The 21,652-nt window shown below is 41.4% G+C and overlaps 1 protein-coding gene across 1 annotated transcript in view; it reads left to right on the plus strand.

The window, feature by feature from the left end:
* NIP7 (nucleolar pre-rRNA processing protein NIP7) overlaps positions 1-21,652 on the plus strand; it is a 58,227-nt gene extending 36,575 nt beyond the window's left edge. The window contains exon 5 of the mRNA XM_032326384.1: positions 21,564-21,652. Coding sequence (XP_032182275.1) covers positions 21,564-21,623 — 60 coding nt within the window. The 3' untranslated portion in view covers positions 21,624-21,652. The remainder of the gene's footprint in view (positions 1-21,563) is intronic.

A 21,652-nucleotide genomic window follows, 5' to 3' on the forward strand; every position in this document is an offset into this window, starting at 1 on the left:
ATTTCTTATGTATTTGTGTCATGATTTTCTAGGTACAGAACAGCTGACTACATAATTTTATGATTACACAGGACATCTTCCCTGAGTTCTTTTCTCCCTTTCTGTCCTGGAGAGGACTTCAAAAAAAAAAAAAAAATCATGGTCCCTCTCTCCTTCTCTAAGTTCTCTTCTCGTCCAACTCCTGTTCCAAATCCACTTACAGCCCTCGCCTTGCTTGACACATTCCTAAACCATACTTACTTTTTCCCCCCTCCATTTCTGTGATGGGTTTGACACAAAGACCTTGGAAAGTCCATTCCCATTCCTTCACTGGATACATCATTGTCCATATCTTCCACAGGTGGGCAGGATGAATGATCAAGGAGCATTTTCAGAGGACTGAGTGGGCGTGGAGTCAGTGTAGGAAGGAAGTGGGGACATAGCATGAGAATCACCTATAGATTCCTTTGATGCTCTTGGAATTCATGACCCAGCACGTGGACCAAATAGAGAAATCCGGTTGTGGGAATGGTTTGCCCCCTCTCCGAGAGGTCCAGTAACTGGTTGAGCCTTCTCTACCTGTTTCACTGGATTAGAAAAAGCAAAGATCCAGTTTGGGACTACTAGAGGACAACTCAGGAGGGCAGGTGGCAACATCCCTGAGGTTGTGAAATCACATGCTAGACCCTTGAATCAGTTACGCACAGACCTGAATCTGTATAAAATCCTGGTCTGTCAAAATCTCTATGTTGTAGACCTTCCAGAATACAAGGAGGCCTCTAAGTCTGACAGACCTTTGGTGATTTTGGCTGTTGTGCCATCCCAACTTGTCTGTCTTAACCAGGAGCCAAATTACCTGTCTTGCATTCTGACTCTTCATCTTGTTAGCCATGTAAACTTGAACAAATTGCTTAACCGTTGGGGTGCCTGCGTGGCTCAGTCAGTTGAGTGTCTGACTCTTGGTTTAGGCTCAGGTCTTCATATCAGAGTCCTGGGACTGAACCCTGAGCCCTGCTTTGGGCTCTGAGCTCACTGTGAAGCTTTCTTGTCTCTCTGCCTCTGCTCCTTCTCCTGCTCAAGTGCATGCTCTCTCTCTCTCTCTCTCTCTCAAATACATACATTTTTTTAAAAATTGCTTAACCGTCTCTCTTTACTTCTGTTTTCTTATCTGTCAAGCACAAATAACAGAGGTGCCTCATGAGGATTGTATAAAAATTGAGTTATTATTTCCAGTGTCCTTCGTGGAGGGCTTGGCTGGTTGTATGGGCTCAGTAAGTGTAAGCTATTTCTATGAGCTTATCCACTGTCTGTCTGAAAAGTCTTTCCTCCTCTTTTCTATTAAAATTCTCATTTTTCCTTTTTTTAAAATTAAGCTATAACTTACGTAAAGCACATAAATATTAAGTCTAAAGCTTGCTGAATTTTCTCCTCATTTTTCAAAGTCCCACCATCGTGTGGTTGTCCTGACATCACTCTCCACTCACCACAAACATCCCAGCTCTGATAAAGATTCTGTTTTGAGAACTTCAGTGCTTTCTGCCCTCCCTCTGGATACCAGCAGGAGGCAGGGTGGTATAGGGGAAAAGCTACAGTCAGCAAGTTATTGATGAACAGGCTTTTCCTGGCCTAATAATTTACTGGCTTGGGTAAGAACTTACCCTCTAGTGATCTTGTTTCCCCCACCTGGTCAAGAGTATGGACTACCAAATGGACACTTCATGGGGTTGTAGTGAAGATGAAATGAGATAAGGCCTGTAAACAATGCCTGATATATGTTAATTAAGTCAGCAAGCCTAGGGAAAAAAAAATAGTAATACCCAGTGTCAGGGAGGATGCTGTGAAACAAGCACTTTAAGTCAATGCTGGTGAAAGTGTAAATCTGTAAAACCTTTCCAGGGAAGAATTCAAGAAGACAAAACTAAACGAAACTAAAAAAGAACAAGAGCCATAAAACATCCGTTGTTTAAAAATCAGTTCTATGGAAATCATTGTAAATGAGCACCAAGATTTAAATGCATGGGTTTTGATTACTTGCAGCCTTACTTAGAGTGTAAATGAGAACTAGAGCCAGTAATAATATTATTAAATAAGTCATGGAGTGTTCATATTAAGGAATTTTATTCTGGGATAAAAATTATGCCCCTCCCATAAAAATAAATAATTATGTGCTCAAAGACTAGTTCATGCTCAAGATAAAATAAAAGGGGTAGAAACATAATGTGACCACACATTTATGGAAGTTACAATCTGTAAAAAAAATCTTAAGATTTTATTTATTTATTTATTTGACAGACAGAGATCACAAGTAGGCAGAGAGGCAGGCAAAGAGAGAGGAGGAAGCAGGTTCCCTGCAGAGCAGAGAGCCTGATGTGGGATTCAATCCCAGGACCCTGAGATCATGACCTGAACCGAAGGCAGAGGCTCAATCCACTGAGCCACCCAGGCATCCCTGTAAAATATTTCTTTGACGATTTACCATTTATCACTTACCATGCTAGGGTAAATAAATGCTGTTATTTAATTTAATCTTCATCAAAATCCTACAGAAAGGGCATTATTATGCCAGTTTTAGAGATGAAAAAACTGAGGCTCCAGGAGGTTAAGTTACTTGCCCAAGACATTATAATGGATTTATGTCTAAGTCTGATTTTAAATCCAGATCTATTTATATTAACCACAATAGAACAAGAGATTTCAAATCTGTTCTTCCTTAGAACTTTCTATATTTTTCTAATTTTCTACAGTGAGTAGGGGGGAAAGATCCTCAATAAACGTTACCCTTTATGAAACCTTACCATGATCCCTGACTCAAAAGAGGCTGAAGAAACCTGCAGAGCCTAAACACTTCATGCCTAGAGAAGGACTTTTCCAGTCTTATATGTGAAATCTTTAAAGGAGTACACTGTGAGACAGTAGAAAATTGTGTGTGTGTGTGTGTGTGTCTCCCTGGTTCCTGGCACAGAGTTTCTAAAACTCTGCTAATTTTTTTTAGATTTTTATTTTATTTATTTGACAGAGAGAGAGATCACAAGTAGGCAGAGAGAGAAGGAGAAGTAGGCTCCCCACTGAGCAGAGAGCCCAATGCGGGGCTCGATCCCAGGACCCTGAGATCATGATCTGACCCAAAGGCAGAGGCCCAACCCACTCAACCACCCAGGCAGCCCTAAAATGCTGCTAATTTCTTAAGTGCTAAGAGCACTAGGAGCATCTCTTGTTCTAAGAAGATAACTCTGGGTGGGCTCCTAGATGGCTCCTAGATGGGAGCTGGTCACCAGAAAGACCAAGCCATGATTAGAAGCTTGAAATTTTCCTCCCCTTCTGCTATTTTCTTGAGAAGGGAGAAGGGCTGAAAATGGAGTTAATGATCTCTCATGCCTATGATGTGGCCTCCATAAAAATCCCATAGTATGGGGTTCAGAGAGCTTCCAAGTTGGTGACCACATCCATGTAACTGGAGGGTGACATACCTCAATCCACCAAGATGGAAGCTCCTGTGCTGGGCTCCCTCCCGGACCTTGCCCTGTGTATCTCTCAAGCTGAATGTTCATCTCTATTCTTAATCATATCTTTTAATAAACTGGTAAACATAAATGTTTTTCTGCATTCCATGAGCCACTCTAAGCAAATTAATGTATTTTAATTTAGAGCAATGGTGATTGATGTATTACTTCTAGAGCTGCCCCCAGCCCTCCCCCAGCATATAAATATTCTTTAAAAAAGTTTTTTTAGGTCGAAGTGACAAGGAATAAATTAGGATTGTATAGGGGCAGTCGAAAGAATCTAGGGTGGGAGTCAGACAAATCTGCATCAGAATTCCATCTCCACACATTCTAAACTGGTGGTCTTCAAACTGGAATTACACAAATCCCTAAGCATGAACACTTTTCAAGGGGGATCAGCCTTCATGTGTTATCTTGCTTAAAATGGACTGAGACTACACCAATGTCAGAGAGCCTCCCAGTCTCCTTTTCCCAATCAGCTTTCTCCCACCTTGCAAAAGATAAAGCATACCGTCTGCATCTCACCGAAATGTATGTTATGATGTTAGAAACTGAGTTTGGATACAAATACAGCATAGTTTAAGACTAATTAAGGTCCCAGGGCACCTTGGGTGGCTCAGTCACTTAACCATCTGCCTTTGGCTGAGGTCTTGATCCTGTGGTCCTGGGATTGAGCCCCAAGTCTGGTTCCCTGCTTAGCAGGGAGTCTGCTTTTCCTTCTCCCTTTGCCCACTGTCCCCCACCCCTGCTCATGCAGTCTCTCACTTGCTCTCTCTCAAATAAATAAATAAAGTCTTTTTTCTAAAAAAGACTAATTAAGGTCCCATTAACTACTCCCTCATTCATTTCATTGAAAGATGATTTTTTTTTAAAGTAGGCTCCATGCCCACCAGAGAGTCCAATGCAGAACTTGAACTCACAACCCCGAGATCAAGACCTGAGTTGGTATCAAAAGTCAGACACTTAACCAACTGAGCCACACAGCCACCCTGAGAGGTGAATTTTCAATGGATATGATTTTAGGCTGCTTATAATGCTAGCTTAAACTCAGAGAAAATTAATATTTAAAGTCGTGCAGTGAGGGACGACTGGGTGGCTCAGTTGATTAAGCACATGCTTTTGGCTCAGGTAATGATCCCAGGGTCCCGGGATCGAGTCCCACAATGGGCCTCTTGCTCAGCAGGGACCCTCCTTCTCCCAATGCCTGCCGCTCCCCCTCCTTGTGCTCTCTCTCTGACAAATAAATTAAGAAGGGGGAAAAAAAGCCTTGTGGCAATAGTTTATTTTTTAAGACTTCTAAATGCAACAAAAAGTATATGGTCATATGTTGTCTCAGAGTAATAGATGATGAATAGAGGACTTTCAGACATAAAACCATGTTACTTTAGAGTAATATCTGGTTGGAGACATAGATTTCAAGGAGAAAAAGAATGATTTACAATGTATGACTGTTAGGTGCCTGGCTGGCTCAGCAAGTTGAGCATGTGACTCTTGATCTCAGGGTGATGAGTTCAAGCCCCACATTGGGGATAGAGCTTACTTAAGAAAAAAAAATGTTTATTAAAATGTATGACTGATTCACAGACCTGTACCCCTGGGGATAAAAATATATGTTTATAAAAAATAAAAAATTTAAAAAAAAAGTATGACTGTTCAAGAAGGGCATGTCCATACTTTTTCATTTTTAAATGGATGATGGTGGATATCAAATCAGTATGGTACTTGTATTTCCTTGGGTGTATTTATGGCAGTGATATCACAGTTCTATTTTTAAATGTTAAGATCTGTAATATGTCAGAAAGTACATCTTTTGCATTAGTTAAATGCATGCTGAATTACCCCCAGGATGTTCCCTTATGCCCCTTCCTAGACACTCACCCTCCACCAACCACTGTTTGAATTTCAAACATCTTAGTTTGTCTGTTTCTGAATTTCATATAAACAGAATCGTATAGTAGGTACTCTTTGTGTCTAACTTCATTTGCATTACAGTGTTTCTGAGAGTCACCCATGTCATTCCTTTTTATTGCTGAGTATTGTTCCATTATATGAAAATCCACAAGTTGTTTATTCATTGTCCATAGATATGTGGGTTGTTTCCTATTTGGGGCAATTACAAATAAGTATGCTACAAGCATTATTGTTCAAGTAAGAAAAAAAGGTAAATAAGATGGAAACTTTTAGATGTCAACTTTAAAATGTAGAAGGAGGGACGCCTGGGTGGCTCAGTGGGTTAAGCCGCTGCCTTCGGCTCAGGTCATGATTCCAGGGTCCTGGGATCGAGTCCCGCATTGGGCTCTCTGCTCAGCAGGGGGCCTGCTTCCCTTCCTCTCTCTCTGCCTGCCTCTCTGCCTACTTGTGATTTCTCTCTGTCAAATAAATAAATAAAAAAATCTTTAAAAAAAAAAATAAAATAAAATAAAATAAAATAAAATGTAGAAGGAGATACACGTTCTTAGGCACTGGTTTCTTCTATTTTTACTTTTAATTGTGAACTATAGTAGACCCCTCAATGATGGAAAGTTAAGGACACTGACCCCCATGCAGTCAAAAATCTGCCGAACACTTTTGACTCCCCCAAAACTTAACTAATAGCCTACTGTTGACCAGAAGCCTTACCGATATAAAATAAGCTACTGGTCAGCGCATATTTTGTATTTCATGTATATTACATTCTGTATTCTTAAAATAAAATAAGCCAGAGAAAAATAAAATGTTATTAAGAAAACTATAAGAGAAAGTTGTAAGAAAAAATATTAAGTGTACATCTGTGTATACGTGGCCAGTGGTGTTTAAGGGCCAACGCCAAACTGTTTTCCAAAGTAGTACCATTGAGTACTGCTGTGGTAGTTTAGTGTTGCAACAAGCTGATGAGCATATAGTTACATTTGTTGCAACTATCTTCTCTCACTCTGTGGTTTATCTGTCAAACTCTACATAATCTATTTATGAATTACAATGTATAACTTTAGTGTCACTGAATCATTCTCTTTATCATTTTTCCTTTGTCTTGAAGGCTGTTAGTGGCTTAAATCCTTTCCTATTCAGAAGTCAAGAAGATACTTTGATATATATATATATTTTAAGATATTATTTATTTATTTGACAGACAGAGATCACAAGTAGGCAGAGAAGCAGGCAGAAAAAGAGGAGGAAGCAGGCTCCCTGCTGAGCAGAGAGCCCGATGCGGGGCTCGATCCCAGGACTCTGGGATCATGACCAGAGTCGAAGGCAGAGGCTTTAACCCACTGAGCCACCCAGGCGCCCCTATTTTGATAAATTCTAAAAAGCTATAGATTTTTGCCTTCACAGTTGTCTTTCATCCACCTGGATTTGATGTCGTGTATGCCATGAAGTAGAGACCAATTTCATTTTTTCTGGGGTCATGCAATAAGGTGGTGAGAAGCTCTGAATTAGTAAGCCTCGGGGAGCAGGAGTAAGTTTGGTTTTTTGTTTTTTAGTTTTTAGTTTTATTTTTTGTGGATTTTTTTTTTCTGTTGTTATATTTTAACTGCCGTGGAGTACATGAAAACAACACCTGCTTGGGCAGGAACTGCCGGGGAAAGAGCCAGCGGACGTGACATTTGGGTGGGTCGTGAATGACAGTGGAATCTGTCATCTCTTTTTATGACTGCCATCTGTTGGCTGTCCATGGCGCATTTCCCACGTGTGTTGCATCTGCATGATATTTTATCTGGCTTAGAAGGGCCCAGAGGGAAAGGCCTGGGCTGCGCCCCACGCCTCAGCTTGTGGTGACCCCCAGGAGCTCTTGCCTAAGAAGACCCAGAAGTTGTGCGGCCACTCCATGTTTGTTAAACACACGTACATGTCACCGAGGGCAGGGCTGGGCCTTTTAAAAATTCCTGCCACTGTAGTACTGCAGGATTCCCAAGTTTCACCCACATGGTGCTCCCTCCCCAAACCCCAGCCCCTGGCCAACAAACTCACCCATTCGCCCCCAGCACCACCACCCAAGGCAGTGTTGAAATCTGTGCCACACCCCCTGCACCATCTTGTCTGTGGTTGAGCGAGCACAGGGTCTTGCACACAGTAGGCACTAGATAAGCATCAGGTGAATAACAAATGAGTTACCACATGAAGGTTGGGATTTAAGAGCACATTCCCCTCTGCAGCAGTGTAGCAAGACATGGGTACATTAGGTAGCAATTGCCATTCTGAGTGTGCACAGGAATCATAGTCGGAGGCGGGGTCTTTAAATATTTCTGGAACCCCCCCCCCACTACTGAATTAAAACAGAGAACGGATGCGCAGAAAAGAGCTATGTTCCATTGATTCTCTGGGAGTGTCTGGCTTTGATGCCCAATCAGGTATGGAAATTATAGAATTACTAAACTTCATCAAAAGTACTCATTTGGCAGTATCTATCAACACTTTAAATTCACATGCCCTTGAACCTGTACTTCCTCCTAGACCTTATCCAGTACCCTCTAATACAGGCACAAGTGTATTTAGGGCAACATTTTTAAGCAGAGAACTACTTAAAACTAGGAAAATGTGCAGTTACTTATTAAGTAAATTTAATTGAGACAGCAGTAACAACAAAAAAATAAGTTCCCTGCTCTTAGAGAGATTTACATTTTAGTCTATCAAAAGAGGACTGAACAAATAATTTATGATACACCTGAGCAATGGACCATTATTCTCCCATCTAAAAAAAAGAAAGAGGTTGTCAATATACTGCTTTAAAAAGATGTTCAAGGGGCGCCTGGGTGGCTCATTGGGTTAAAGCCTCTACCTTTGACTCAGGTCATGATCCCAGGGTCGTAGGATCGAGCCCCACATCAGGCTGTCTGCTCAGCAGGGTGTCTGCTTCCTGCCTCTCTGCCTACTTGCGATCTCTTAAAAACAAAACAAAAATGTTCAAGACAGGAGCCTCTGGGGGGTGCCTGGGAGCACCTGGCTGGCTCAGCTGGAAGAACATGCAACTTTTTTTTTTTATTATTAAGATTTTCTTTATTTCTTTGACAGAGAGAAAGATCACAGGTAGGCAGAGAGGCAGGCAGAGAGAGAGGGGGAAGCAGGCTCCCTGCTGAGCAGAGAGCCCGATGCGGGGCTTGATCCCAGGACCCTGAGATCATGACCTGAGCCGAAAGTAGAGGCTTCACCCACCGGAGCCACCCAGGCGCCCCAACTTTTTTTTTTAAGATTTTATTTATTCATTTGACAGAGAACAATGCACATATCTGCACGTATGTGTAGATATATACAAATATGTAAGTTAAAAAATTATGGAAGAGGGTGCCTGGGTGGCTCAGCTGGTTAAGCAACTGCCTTCGGCTCAGGTCATGATTCTAGAGTCCCAGGATCAAGTCCCACATCGGGCTCCCAGCACCAAGGGGAGTCTCCTTCTCCCTCTGACCTCTCCCCTCTCGTGTTTTCTCTTACTGTCTCTCTCTTAAATAAATAAATAAAATCTTTTAAAAAAAATTATGGAAGAATGTTCATTTATTGTTAATGACAATTAACACTGGGAAGGGGGGCAAGTTTAACTCTTCTCTTCATACCCCTTTATGCTATTTAAACTTACTGACTTAAGGAAATACTACTTTTATAATTTTTTTGACTGTTAAAAAATTCGTATAATAACCTTGAGAACCTGTGAGTTTTAAATTTCCAGCAGGGGGCAGCAGTGATTCTCAAATATCTCTGACGTCAGCACAAAATTGAGGATTAGTGTCCACAGATTTCCAATTCCAGGCCCAAATAATGTATTTTGATCACCAGATTAAAACAGAGACAAAAAGCAATAACCACAGAAAGCTTAAAATGATGTAGAAATTGTGACAAAGCATTTCCTATATGGTTCTTTATTAACATTTGTCTAAACTTTCCTCTCTGGAGCGCTCCCTTTTCTCATCCATTAAAATCAGAAGATTTGAAGAGATAATCTTAAAAGGTCTCTTTTCAGCTCTAGCATTCTATGGCTTTGAGAATATAAATCAGTATCAGGAAGAAACAAGCTCCAGTGCGCTCTGAAATTAATTGGCTTATCAACGAATCTGCTTTACAATCCTTTGCTGATCAGGATGAATTATTACCAATATATCTTTAGTGTAGATCAAAGAATACTCTTTTGCGGGGAAAGGGGAGGATGTTGTTGTTTATTCAATTCACTGATGGAGAAAAAGAAGAACTCTCCTGTTCTATAAATGTTTAGCGTGTGTATAAAGGTCGTAGGTCTGATGTTTAGAAATTACACACAGGCTTACCAAAGAATCTTCACTGGGTTGGCCAAATTAAACAGCAGACAGTTGTAGAGAAATAAACACAAGCAAGTTAACATTTAACCCCAGCAAGTCCCTGTTCTTGCTGCTCCATCTTTCTTAATAGGAGGAGACGGAGTCGGTCAGCAGGCTGCTAACTACTCTAGGAAGACACTGGGCTCCTCTTAGAACCCACCCATCTACCACTTTTATCAAGTACATATTTTTAATTAAAGAATAATTGAAATACAATATCATTTTAGTTTCAGGTATACGACATAGTGATTCGATATTTTTATACATTGCAAAATGGTCACCACATCAATCTAATTATCATCTGTCACCATACAAAGTTGTTACAGTATTATTGACTATATACCTTATGCTGTACATTACATCCCCATGTCTTATTTATTGTGTAACTGTAAGTTTGTACTTCTTCTTTGTTTTTTTTTTTTTTTAAGTTCAACGTGGGGCTTGAACTCACAACTGTGAGAACTAAACTGAGATCAGTGGTCAGTCGCTTAACCCACTGAGCCACCCAGGCACCCCTGGAAGTTTGTACTTCTTAATCTCCTTCACCTATTTTGTCCGTTCCCACTCCCTAACCCCTTGGGTAATGATCAGTTGGTTCTCTGTATCTGTGAATCTGTTTCTGGTTTGTTTGTTCATTTGTTGTGATTTTTGGATTCCACATATAAGTGAAATCATTTAGTATTTGTCTTTCTCTAATTTCGATTAGTGTAATACCCTCTGGATCCACAAGTGTTGTCACAAAAGGCAAGAATTCATTCTTTTTGTGGCTGAGTAATATTCCATTACGTGTATATGCCACATCTTGTTTATTCATTCATCTATCAGTGGACATTTAGGTTGCTTCCAAATCTTGGCTCTTGTATATAATGCCGCAGTGAACATAGGCGTGCATATGTCTTTCCAAATTAGTATTTTAATTTTCTTGAGATAAATAACTAGAAATGTGATTGCTGAATTATACTGCAGTTCTATTTTTTATTTTTAGGAAGCCCCATACTGTTTCCCACGGTGGCTGTCCTAATTTACATTCCCACCAACAGTGCATGAGGGTTGCCTTTTCTCTAAAGCCTTGCCTGCATTTGTTATTTCTTTTTTTTTTTTTTAAGATTTTATTTATTTATTTATTTATTTATTTATTTATTTGCGGGAGAGAGACAAAGAGAGTGCATGAGCCAGGGGAGGGGCAGAGGGAGAGAGTAGCAGGCTAACCACTCACTGAGCTAGGAGCCCAATGCGGGTCACGATTCTAGGGCCCTTAGATCATGACCTAAGCCAAAGGCAGATGCTTAACCAACTGAGCCACCCAGGTGGCTCAATATTTGATATTTCTTATCTTTTTGATAATAGCCATTTTGACAGGAATGAGGTGATATCTTACCATGATTTTAATTTGCATTTCCCTGATGATTAGTGATGTTGAGCATCTTTTCATGTGCTTTTACATACACATATACATAGTTTTTAAATGTGTTTATTTATTTGAGGGAGAGACAGAGAGCAGGGGGAGGAGCAGAAGAAGGGACAAGCAAACTCTCTGCTGAGCACAAAGCCCCACACAGGGCTTGATCCTGTGACCCTGAGATCATGACCTGAGCCAAAATCAAGAGTTGGATGCTCATCCAACAGAGCCACCCAGGTGCCTCCACATGTACATTATTTTTAAGCATCTGAATCATAAACTTTTCCAGCTGTTTCTTTATGACCCAAGAGATAACCTTTTATAGATAACCCCTTATAAATTATAACTTTTTTTTTTCTTTTAACATTTGCCTAAAGTTATACCACTAATAAGTGCCTGAGGCAGGATTCAAACCTGTAACTATCTGGCTCCAAGTCCCTTACCCTTGACCATGACACTATATGAATGGAGAGGACACACATCACCAACTTGTTATCCAGAAGCTGTGAAGATCTACAGAGAGTCAGTGTGTTTAACTATATAAAGTAAGTGGCTGTTATGTCACAAAGCTGTCTAGCTCACATATATGAAGCACTCACTATGTGCTAGTCTTTGTCGGGTATTGAGGATAAGGGTATCAAAAGATGAATTAGACTGGATCATCACATTTAAGAAACTTCCAGTTTTTGGAGGAGGGAAGAGGCAATGAGTAAATAAATTAACATGTGAAAAATAATAGGGAAACACAATTAACAAAGAAGAAATCAAAGCCCCATAGCAGGATGGCTAGATGTATGGGCCACAGAGTCCAGTTCTTAGCTGTGAGACCTCTTAAGCCACAGTTTCCTTATTGGTAAAATGGGAATATTAATAGCCTCTAGTATAAGTAATTGTTGTGAGGGTTAAATGATATAAAGCAGTATTAACTTGCTTAGCCTAGGACCTAGCAGATGGGGAGGCTTGATAGAATGTTAGTTAATAATATTGTTTATTATTAACTAAATATTGTTAGTTATAATTTAGTTAATTAAATAAAAGTTAGTTATATGTTATAATAATATTGTTTATTATAAGCTTAATCAAAGTAAGAATCACACGTAACTACCACATTTCTGTGATGCTGGCACTGCTTTCTCAAATCTCCTGAAGCTCTCAGCACCAAGCGACCCATTTCCTTGAGATTCATTCTTCTTCCTGACATGGTTATCTCGTGATCCTACTAGAATGTCTCCAGGAAAAGAATAATATGGCAAAGGAGCGCCAGACCTGAGGCACCAGAAGCTTGGGCTTTTTCCCAGGGAAGGAGAACTGGGGCTGGGACCAGCCCTTGTGACGGCAAATCAAGACAGATCAACTTGGAGTGTTTGTTAGAAAATTTCTGGGTTCTTGGGGTACTTGGGTGGCTCATTCGGTTAAGCATCTGCCTTCGGCTCAGGTCTTGATCCCAGAGTCCTGGGATTGAGCCCGGCATCCGGCTCTCTGCTTAGTGGAAAGTCTGCTCCTCCCCCTCTCTCTGCCCTTCACCCCACTCGAGTCTGCTTCTCCCTCTGCTCCTTACCCAACTTGTGCTCTCTCAAATAAATAAACCAATCTTTAAAAAAGAAAAAAAAAAAAGAAAGAAAGAAAAAAGAAAATTTCTGGATTCACTCTCTGAGGTTTTCATTTTGCTCCAAATTGAATTTCAATCTATACTTTATTAATATTAATATTTTAAGATTACTATAATCATGGGGCAGGGTTCATGTGATTTTATCCTGCAATCAATTCCCTTCCCCACAGATTATTTTATTGTTTTCTCCTAAACACTGAGCCACCTCTTTCCTCCTCAGTCAAGGACATTCCTTTGATTTGCTACAGTGGCTGTAGTCCTGGCAGGAGACTTAGAAGTTCTTTCATCGGAAACCCTCTGCCTTCTGACTGCAGTAGGTAAGCTAACACTTCTCTTCTCTAAAACCGACTGAAAACTCACCTCCTTCTGGAAGCCTTCCCTGCTGAGTTCTTTACTTTTGCCTTCTGTTCTGTGTCACAGATGCAACTGGGACCTTTGAAACCAGAGAAGTGTTCTCTGTCTTTGTCATGTGTCTGTAAGTTCTGGTTCTTCCCACTGGGGGCAGCATGGACTTTGCAGGGAGAGTAGGGACTCTGAAATCTGGCATGAATCTGGCACCACTCCTGAGTTCTCAGATTCATTCTGGCTGTCCTTTGTCACCTTGGGACTGCTGCTTTATTCTCGTGGGTTGTCATCTTCCGTCCTGGCTTCTTCCCTTTCCTGCTTCCCTTTAGTTCTTTCCAGGAGTGGACAGAGGGCTCCTTTAACTTCCAAAAGCACAACTAAATTCATACTGTGAGTCCCACCATTTACTGTAGTTAGTGTCCTCATCTGTCAAATGGGGATAATTATAGGGCCTTCCTCACCGAATTCTTGTAAGAATGAAATGAGATCAGGCATGTTTACTGGAGTTGGCACAGGGCAAGTTGTGACAGATACTTTCGGCTGCTTCTCTCAAAATCCATTCCAACCCCTTTCTAACCTTGCTTTTGGAACTGCAGAAAATAGAAAGCTAAACACTACACTTCTCAAGCTCCCTTCAGCTCGGATTCTGTTTGTGATGTAGATGCCATTTGTGTGAGACTTCAAAGCTATGAACTCTGTGGAGGGGCAGGTGTGAAGCATCCATTTTCCTGGTGTTGATCATGGCAAAGGCAACATGATTCTGGAGCCAGCAGCTGTTGGTGACAACTTAGCAGTTCTGAATCTTCTGGATGGTGGCAGAGGCTGCAGCTTGCTTGTCAGCCCAGTTCTGTAGTATAATTTTGGAGTCATTCCTGGATGTTTAGCCTAGAGTGTATTTCTTTTTTTTTTTTTTTTAAGATTTTTAAATTTTATTTATTTTGACAGACAGAGATCACAAGTAGGCAGAAAGGCAGGTGGGGGCGGGGAGGGGGAAGCAGGGTCCCTGCTGAGCAGAGAGCCCGATGTGGGGCTTGATCCCAGGACCCCGGGATCATGACCTGAGCCGAAGGCAGAGGCTTTAACCCATGAGCCACCCAGGTGCCCCTAGAGTGTATTTCTTAACTTTCCAAATAGTTCTGTTAGCTAGCCATACCCTTCAGTAAATCTCTTTGTGCTTAAAATAACAAGAGTGAAACCTGTTGTCTGCAACCAAGAAAACTGACCATTACATAAGTATTCAATGAATGTTAGCTCTTACTATTATTTTAAAACTTTGTTGATGACTTGGTAGTAAAGCAAGTAATTATACTTTGTGAATAAAAATTTAAAACTAGCTGCTAGGTAAAACCATGTAAAATGATTTCTAGGGTAGCACTGTCCCATAGAGCTTTCTTTCATGAGGGACATGTTCTATATTTGCACCCAGTATGGTAGCCGCTGGTTACATGTGGCTGGTGAGCGCTTGAATTGTGGCTACCATCACTGAGGGACTGAACTTTTAATCTGATTTTATTTCAATTCACTTACATTTAGAATTAAATAACCACATGTGGTTGATAGCTACCATGTTGGATAACACGGTCCTCAAAGTCTCAGCCTGACTCTTTGCCACGGGTCTTTTTTATGGGCCTCTCTTCCCTAGCCAAGAAACTTCTTTAATCAGTTCTTCCTCAATCCCCAGTCTCCAGCCATATCTGAATACTCTAACAGAAATGCAACATGCCCACAACAATGACAACTTTTATATGACAATCTTAGCATCTCATTGTCTCCATTCTAGAATGGCATATTAGCTTTTTATTTGCACAATCCAAAAGTTCACTGAAACATTTTGGCTAAAATGCAATCCATCTTGAAAGGCAAATCTTACCCTTCACTTAAAGAAGGAAAACCATTTATTATATTTTTTAAATATGTATTTCCCGTCATTTCTAGTATTGAGTTTCCAAGAACATTGGGGTCCTATATCAGTTAAACATTCTCATACTTTGCTGTGTATTAGGATCACTATGATATAGTAATTATTTGCCAGCCACACTCGAAGCCAGTTAAATTAGCATTATGGAAAATTACTAAGGAGAACCAAAAGTTTAACTGCAGGACTCCTGGGTGGCTCAGTTGGTGTAGCGACTGCCTTCGACTCAGGTCATGATCCTGAACTTCCAGGATGGAGTCCCACGTCAGGCTCCCAGCTCCTTGGGGAGTCTGCTTCTTCCTCTGACCTTCTCCTCTCTCATGCTCTCTCTCACTCATTCTCTCTCAAATAAATAAATAAAATCTTAAAAAATTAAAAAAAAAAGAGGAAGCTTTCTATTAAAAAAAAGTTTATCTGCAACATTCTATTTTTTTTTTAAGGAAGGTTGTATTCCTATATTAAAGCAATTAAAAGTTAATGAAAATATAGGGAAAACAATGGTAGGATCTTGAAAGAGGTAATTTATTGAGATAAGATAAATAATTATAAACTTAATATTTGAAGCTGAACTTTTTTTTTATCATTTTGTTTTTTGTTTGTTTATTTTTTAAATACTTCATCTCTTTATTTGAGAGAGAGAGCACATGAGGGGAGAAGCAGAGGGAGAGGGAGAGAATCTCGAGTAGACGAGGGGGAGCCAGCTCGGCAACCCCCCTCTTTTTTTAAATCAGTTTGGTTGACTAGAGGCCACAAGGAGAGAGAAAACACAAAGCAACTTTCCAACAACTCTGCAAAGCTTCTGGAATATAAACATTCACAAAGAATGCAGATTTCAGTCATGCTCCTCTTCCAAACTGCCATTTTCACATATTTTATGAATAAACCCAAATAATAACCATAAGCATTTTATAGACCTTCCTTCCCATATAACCAAAGAAATGAACATCCCGAGGGAAGCTGGGAAAAAAGACAATAGGTGTCCAAGTTCAGTGTCAGATGATCTCTTTATTGTGCTCCCCCACTTCCCTCCACACAGATGTTCCCTGTGAATGAACTTGGGTCTATGTGATTCATACCAGTGTGGGATGGTCCCAGAAAGTTTGAAGAGAGGAACTCAACACTTCCTGAAATGATTCTCTTTTGACATTAATTCAAATTTAGGAAGGAGCTGCCTAAGCCTTTTATAAATACCCTTGAAACATATGTGACTCAAGACCCATTTTGTTTCCTTCTGTCCTCTCAGTGGCTCTTTTATCTTACCGGAGTGATGGTACAACTTGGTTCCTGACTGTCCTGAGTGACAGCTGGGAGCCCGCCCTTTCCTCCTGCCCTGATTAAAACGCCATGAGGCATTTCCCACAACTTCAGGGCCCAGGTGCTTGGCAATACTGCCAAACATTCTTCCAACTTAACAAAACTATTGTAATTATATCCATTAATTCTGGATTAGATTACACATTCAATCATTTATAAATTCAGAAGATACACAGAGCAGAAGGTGACTTTGTTCTTCTGCCCGTGTTCCCCCAGCTGCCCAGTTCCCTTCCTTGGGCCTGTCAGTTTCTGGGTGTCTTCTCTGAGATAGGTATTTTATGCAGCTTTAAAAGAACACATTTGGGCACCTGGGTGGCTCAGTGGGTTAAGCCGCTGCCTTCGGCTCAGGTCATGATCTCAGGGTCCTGGGATCGAGTCCCGCATCGGGCTCTCTGCTCAGCAGGGAGCCTGCTTCCTCCTCTCTCTCTCTCTCTGCCTGCCTCTCTGCCTACTTGTGATTTCTCTCTGTCAAATAAATAAATAAAATCTTTAAAAAAAAAATAAATAAAATAAAAGAACACATTTGTGGGGTGCCTCGGTAGCTCAGTCAGTGGATCATGTGGCTCTTGATCTTGGGGTCATGAGTTTGAACCCCATGTTGGGTATAGAGATTACTTAAAAAAAAAAAAAAAACTTAAAAAAAATAAAAATAGGGATGCCTGGGTGGCTCAGTTAAGGGTCTGCTTTCCGCTCAGGTCATGATCCCAGTGTTCTGGAGGCGAGTCCCACGTTGGGCTCCTTGCTTAGCCGGGAGCCTGCTTCTCCTTCTGCCTCTGCTTGTGCTTCCCCTGCTTGTGCGCTTGCTCTCTCTCTCTAACAAATAAATAGTCCTTTTAAAAAATAAACTTACAAATAAAAAAATTAAAAATTAAATAAATAGAAATAAAAGAATGCATTTATGTTTTCTTCCCCTCCTTTTATTCTCCCATTTTACATTAATGATACACATTTTTTATTTGTTTATTTTTTCTCCTGTCCCATCACTAGAATGGAAGCTCCATGAAGACAGGGATTTTATTCTGGTATATATATGTATATATATATACATTTTTTTTTTTTTAAGTCAGCTCTATACCCATTGTGGGGCTCAAACTCACAAATTCCTGCAAATCCAATAGAAAAACACCATACAGATTGGAAATGTTAGGACAATACAGATGATGTATTGTAGAAAGAAGTACACACATAAAGTACATATGATCCCATTTTTTTTTTAAAGATTTCACCTATTTATTTGACAGACAGAGATCACAAATAGGCAGAGAGAGAGGAAGGGAAGCAGGCTCCCTGCCAAGCAGAGAGTCCGATGCTGGGCTCAATCCCAGGACCCTAGGATCATGACCTGAGCTGAAAGCAGAGGCTTTAACCCACTGAGCCACCCAGGTGCCCTTTTATGATCCCATTTAAAAAAAAATTATCTATCCATTTGAGAGAGAGTGAGAGAGAGCATGAGAGAGGAGAAGGTGAGAGGGAGAAGCAGACTCCCTGTGGAGCTGGGAGCCCAATGTGGGACTTGATGCCAGGACTCTAGGATCATGACCTGAGCCGAAGGCAGTGGTCGCTTAACCAACTGAGCCACCCAGGTGCCCCTGTCATCCCATTTTTATGATGATAAGTCAAGGACAAATAAGTTGAATCCATGGTGATAGAAATCAGAATAGCAACTGCTGAGGTTGGGCACATTGACTGGATAGGGGCACCAGGGAACTTTCTGAAGATATAGTTGTCAAAACTCACTGACCTATACACTAAAATGTTAGCATTTTATTTTATGTAAAATATAACTCAATTTTAAAAACTTGAGAGAACTGGGCTTTGGGAGCATAGTTAATCTCTGTAGCTTCCAGTCACATTGGCCTTTTTTAAATTCCCCAAACACAATGCTTTTTCCCCTCATTTACTATGCTATTCCCACTGCTTGGGAGACTTTTTCCCTTTTACCAACTACAACTATACCCATTCTCTCTCTCTCTCTCACACCCCTATCTTTATAATTCACTGTGTGTCAAAATACATATAGCATAGCAAATGGCTGGAACGATCCCATACTGATATAACCTGTTTGAGCTACTTTGCAAAACTCACGTATAAGAAATTGCACATTTCTCAATTTGGTGGTGGTGGTGGGGAACCAAACTTAAATGCAACTCAATCTATACCTTTCTGGGTGGAGGTGGGTGATATAATCCCAGTCATTTTTGGCCACACAGCCCACTTGGCTTCTTGAGATTAGAGAAGTATCTGGGGGTTAGGACATTCAGAAAAATTGGAGACGGGTCTTTGGTCCATGTGATGGCCATTGAGATGCTTACTGTTCTGGTGGTTTTCTCAAACTTGGAAGGCTCAGACTCAAGCTCAAGCTCAATTATCAGGACGTTCTTGGAGGATCCCAAGACCTAGGAGGGGCTGAGCACTCAGTCTTCCTGTGGCGACCAAACCTCCCTCCATTCCTGTTATCTTCTGGGCTCTCTGTGGCATTGAGTCGGGGAGTCCCTGTCACTCTGGAACTTGTCCATCCTTCATCCTCCCAGTGGAGTTGCACTTAAAAAAAAAAAAAAAAAAGTTCCGTGGAGAACAGGAGGGAGGGGGCTGGAGAGGATTTGGGGAGACCTGTTGAAGCTGGTAAGTCCCTAGATTGGACTCAGCCTCAGCTCCCATTAAATAAGAAATGGGAAAACTGGGAACGGAGAGAGAAATATATTTTTTTTTTCTAAGCTTCTAAGGGGTTTGCAAACAATTGGAGTAATTAAAAGTTCTCAGAAGTAGCCGATGGTGCCCTTTTCACCGAGGGAATGTGGGCCAAGCATGATATATTAAAAGAGAGGGAGCTGCTCTATTGAAGTTAAAAATAATCTTCTGTCACATGGCTAATTTGTTGGAATGCAGCAATTAAAGGGCTGTGGGCAGAGGGAGAGCTGGAAGCAGCTGGGGAGCTCACAGGCAGAGTGCACGCCCTGGGGACTATGTTTGCAGAGAGAGAAAACAGGGTCACAGCTGACTTAGGGCACCTTATCAGAAAACCCACAAAAGGCGCAGGAAGAAGGAAAAGTGGGGTCAAGTTCAGAGCTGTGACCTTTGGGCTTATCAGACAGTGAAGGGATGGGTCAGGACTTGTCACCTGTGCTCCCGGGATGCTGATTCACTCAGCAAGGATGAAGGCTTTCCAGTTCCCTCTGCACTTTGAAAATGCGTGCCTTTGAATTCATTTCAAAGGAATACATAACCTGAAGGAGCCCTTTGATCCTAAATCCTTGAGAAAACAAATCTATATGGTCTTGAGGGGGAAAGCATAGGCCAGTTATACAAATCTTCTTTTGGGGAGTTGGGGATTTTTTAAATTTCTCGAAATTTTTGAAAAATGTGTTGAAATGTTGGAGATGAAAGAGATGAAGTTATGTAATACAATATCTAAATTTTTCAGGTGAGGCAACTCAGAGAGGCTCATTTACTCAAGGTCGCTCAACCAGCAAGTGCTAGAATCTTGATTCTAACCCAGGTCCTTAGCTAAACGGGAGGGACATGGTGGTTAGGAAGTGCGGGACTCCTTGATGTGGAATCTGGCTCCACAAGCTGTGGAGCTGGGGGACTCTCTTGTGAGTGACCAGTCCCTCTCAGTCTCAGTGTTACCTTCTGCAAAGTGGGAATAATGATAGCACCCACCACCTAGAGTGGTTATAATGCATGTAAGGTGTTTAGTGTAACCTCTAGCCTAGAGTAAATGCTTAATAAAATGTAAGCTCTTACTATCTCAGAGCTTTTTCTATACTATCCTGTATCAAATTCCTAGTGCCTTTTTGCAGGTTAACTGGCCCTCCCACATCCTCTTTGGTTTGGGTGGGTTTCTCTTTCTCAAATCCTTTCCACCTGCAAATCTGGTGGATAGTATAAAAAGAAAAAGAGGACGAGTCACTTTCTCCTAGCATTTTCCACATTCTAACACACCAGTGCTACTTCTGCTTTCAATATGGCTCCCGAGTTGTTACTAAGCAGAAATGGTGCCAACGTGAAGAAGCCAAGTACTGTGGCTGCAAATTCAGTTATCAGATGCATCTGAATCTTTTGGAGTGCTTGATCAGTTTTCAGATTAATAAGGGGCACCACTACCAGAAAGAACTCTGAGGGTCCAGTGGAGGTATGGACTTCAGAGTCTGACCACCCCTGGGAAGTGGAGGCCAAGTTCCATGCTGGCACATACATTACAAAGAACAGAAACGTAGCTGGGGAGGGGGGTGGAGAGAAAATTAAGTGGCTTGTTTAGGTTTCATTTATGACCAGATTCAAGGGTTTAATGATGTCCTGAGGGCACCTTTCCATTTTGTTGGGCTGTATTCTTGAGACTCTCTGAACTTGTCAGACAGAATAGCCCTAGAGAGCCTCAAGCTTCGCTTTTCTCCAGTTCAGAACTCTTCGAATAAAGGAGTCTTCCCACACCCTGAGTTCGCCATCCCTATCTGGCTCCTTTAAATCAAGTGCTGGTTCCTGAAACAGCAGGGCCCTGGAAATGAGCATGGATCACATGCCTCACCTGTAAGCGAGGGAAAGTGGGGCACACTGATTGACCTCCTGCTGGCTTCGCAGAAATTAGCAGTCCTTACAGGAAAATGAGTGTGGTAAAAGAAAGGGAAAGACAGGTAGATATAAACCACTAATATCAAAGTCCAACAGGTATGTGCACTTTTCTGAGGTGGTGGTTCATACTTCGCTTCATATCCTCGAAGCGTTCTATAATCCAAGAAATAGTAAGAACTTTTTAGAAAACACTCCCCTCCAGGTATTTCCTTCCTGTAGAGGGTCATCAACGCTAATGCTCTAGGCCTCTCTTTCCTCCTTTCTCCTTCTGTGCTTAGAGAAGGAAGAACATGAAGAGAAACTGGGCACGAGTTGTCAGTGTCTTCTTCCTGGTCTTTTACGACCATGATCCTGGGAGGACGCACAAGTTCTGTCTCACTCCACACAAGGAGGGCAGCCTGGTCCACTGCTGCTCAGGATTGGTAGGAAAGTCTGTTTAATTAGGACACAAGGAAGCCTCTTGGGCTCATGCCGGAGTCACAGTCTCCAACCTAACATGTAGCCATAGTAGAAAATAATCTACCTTCTCACTACCCAGACCCCTCATGGACCCAGAGCCTGAGTAGGGAGGAGGCATGCTGTCTGTTGAGTCCCCTTCTCAAAAATGGACAAGAACCACCAATTTAGAACATTAGGGACACACAGATTCATCTTGTCACTTTCCCTTTCCTAGAAGCATCCCCCGCGGAGGAGCTGGTTACCCGAGGAATCCACAGAGACCGTGAGGCGCTAGGAGCAAGCTCCCAGATTGACAACAGATTT

This window comes from Mustela erminea, chromosome 19 (genome assembly GCF_009829155.1).
Source record: "Mustela erminea isolate mMusErm1 chromosome 19, mMusErm1.Pri, whole genome shotgun sequence".
NCBI classification, from domain to species: domain Eukaryota; kingdom Metazoa; phylum Chordata; class Mammalia; order Carnivora; family Mustelidae; genus Mustela; species Mustela erminea.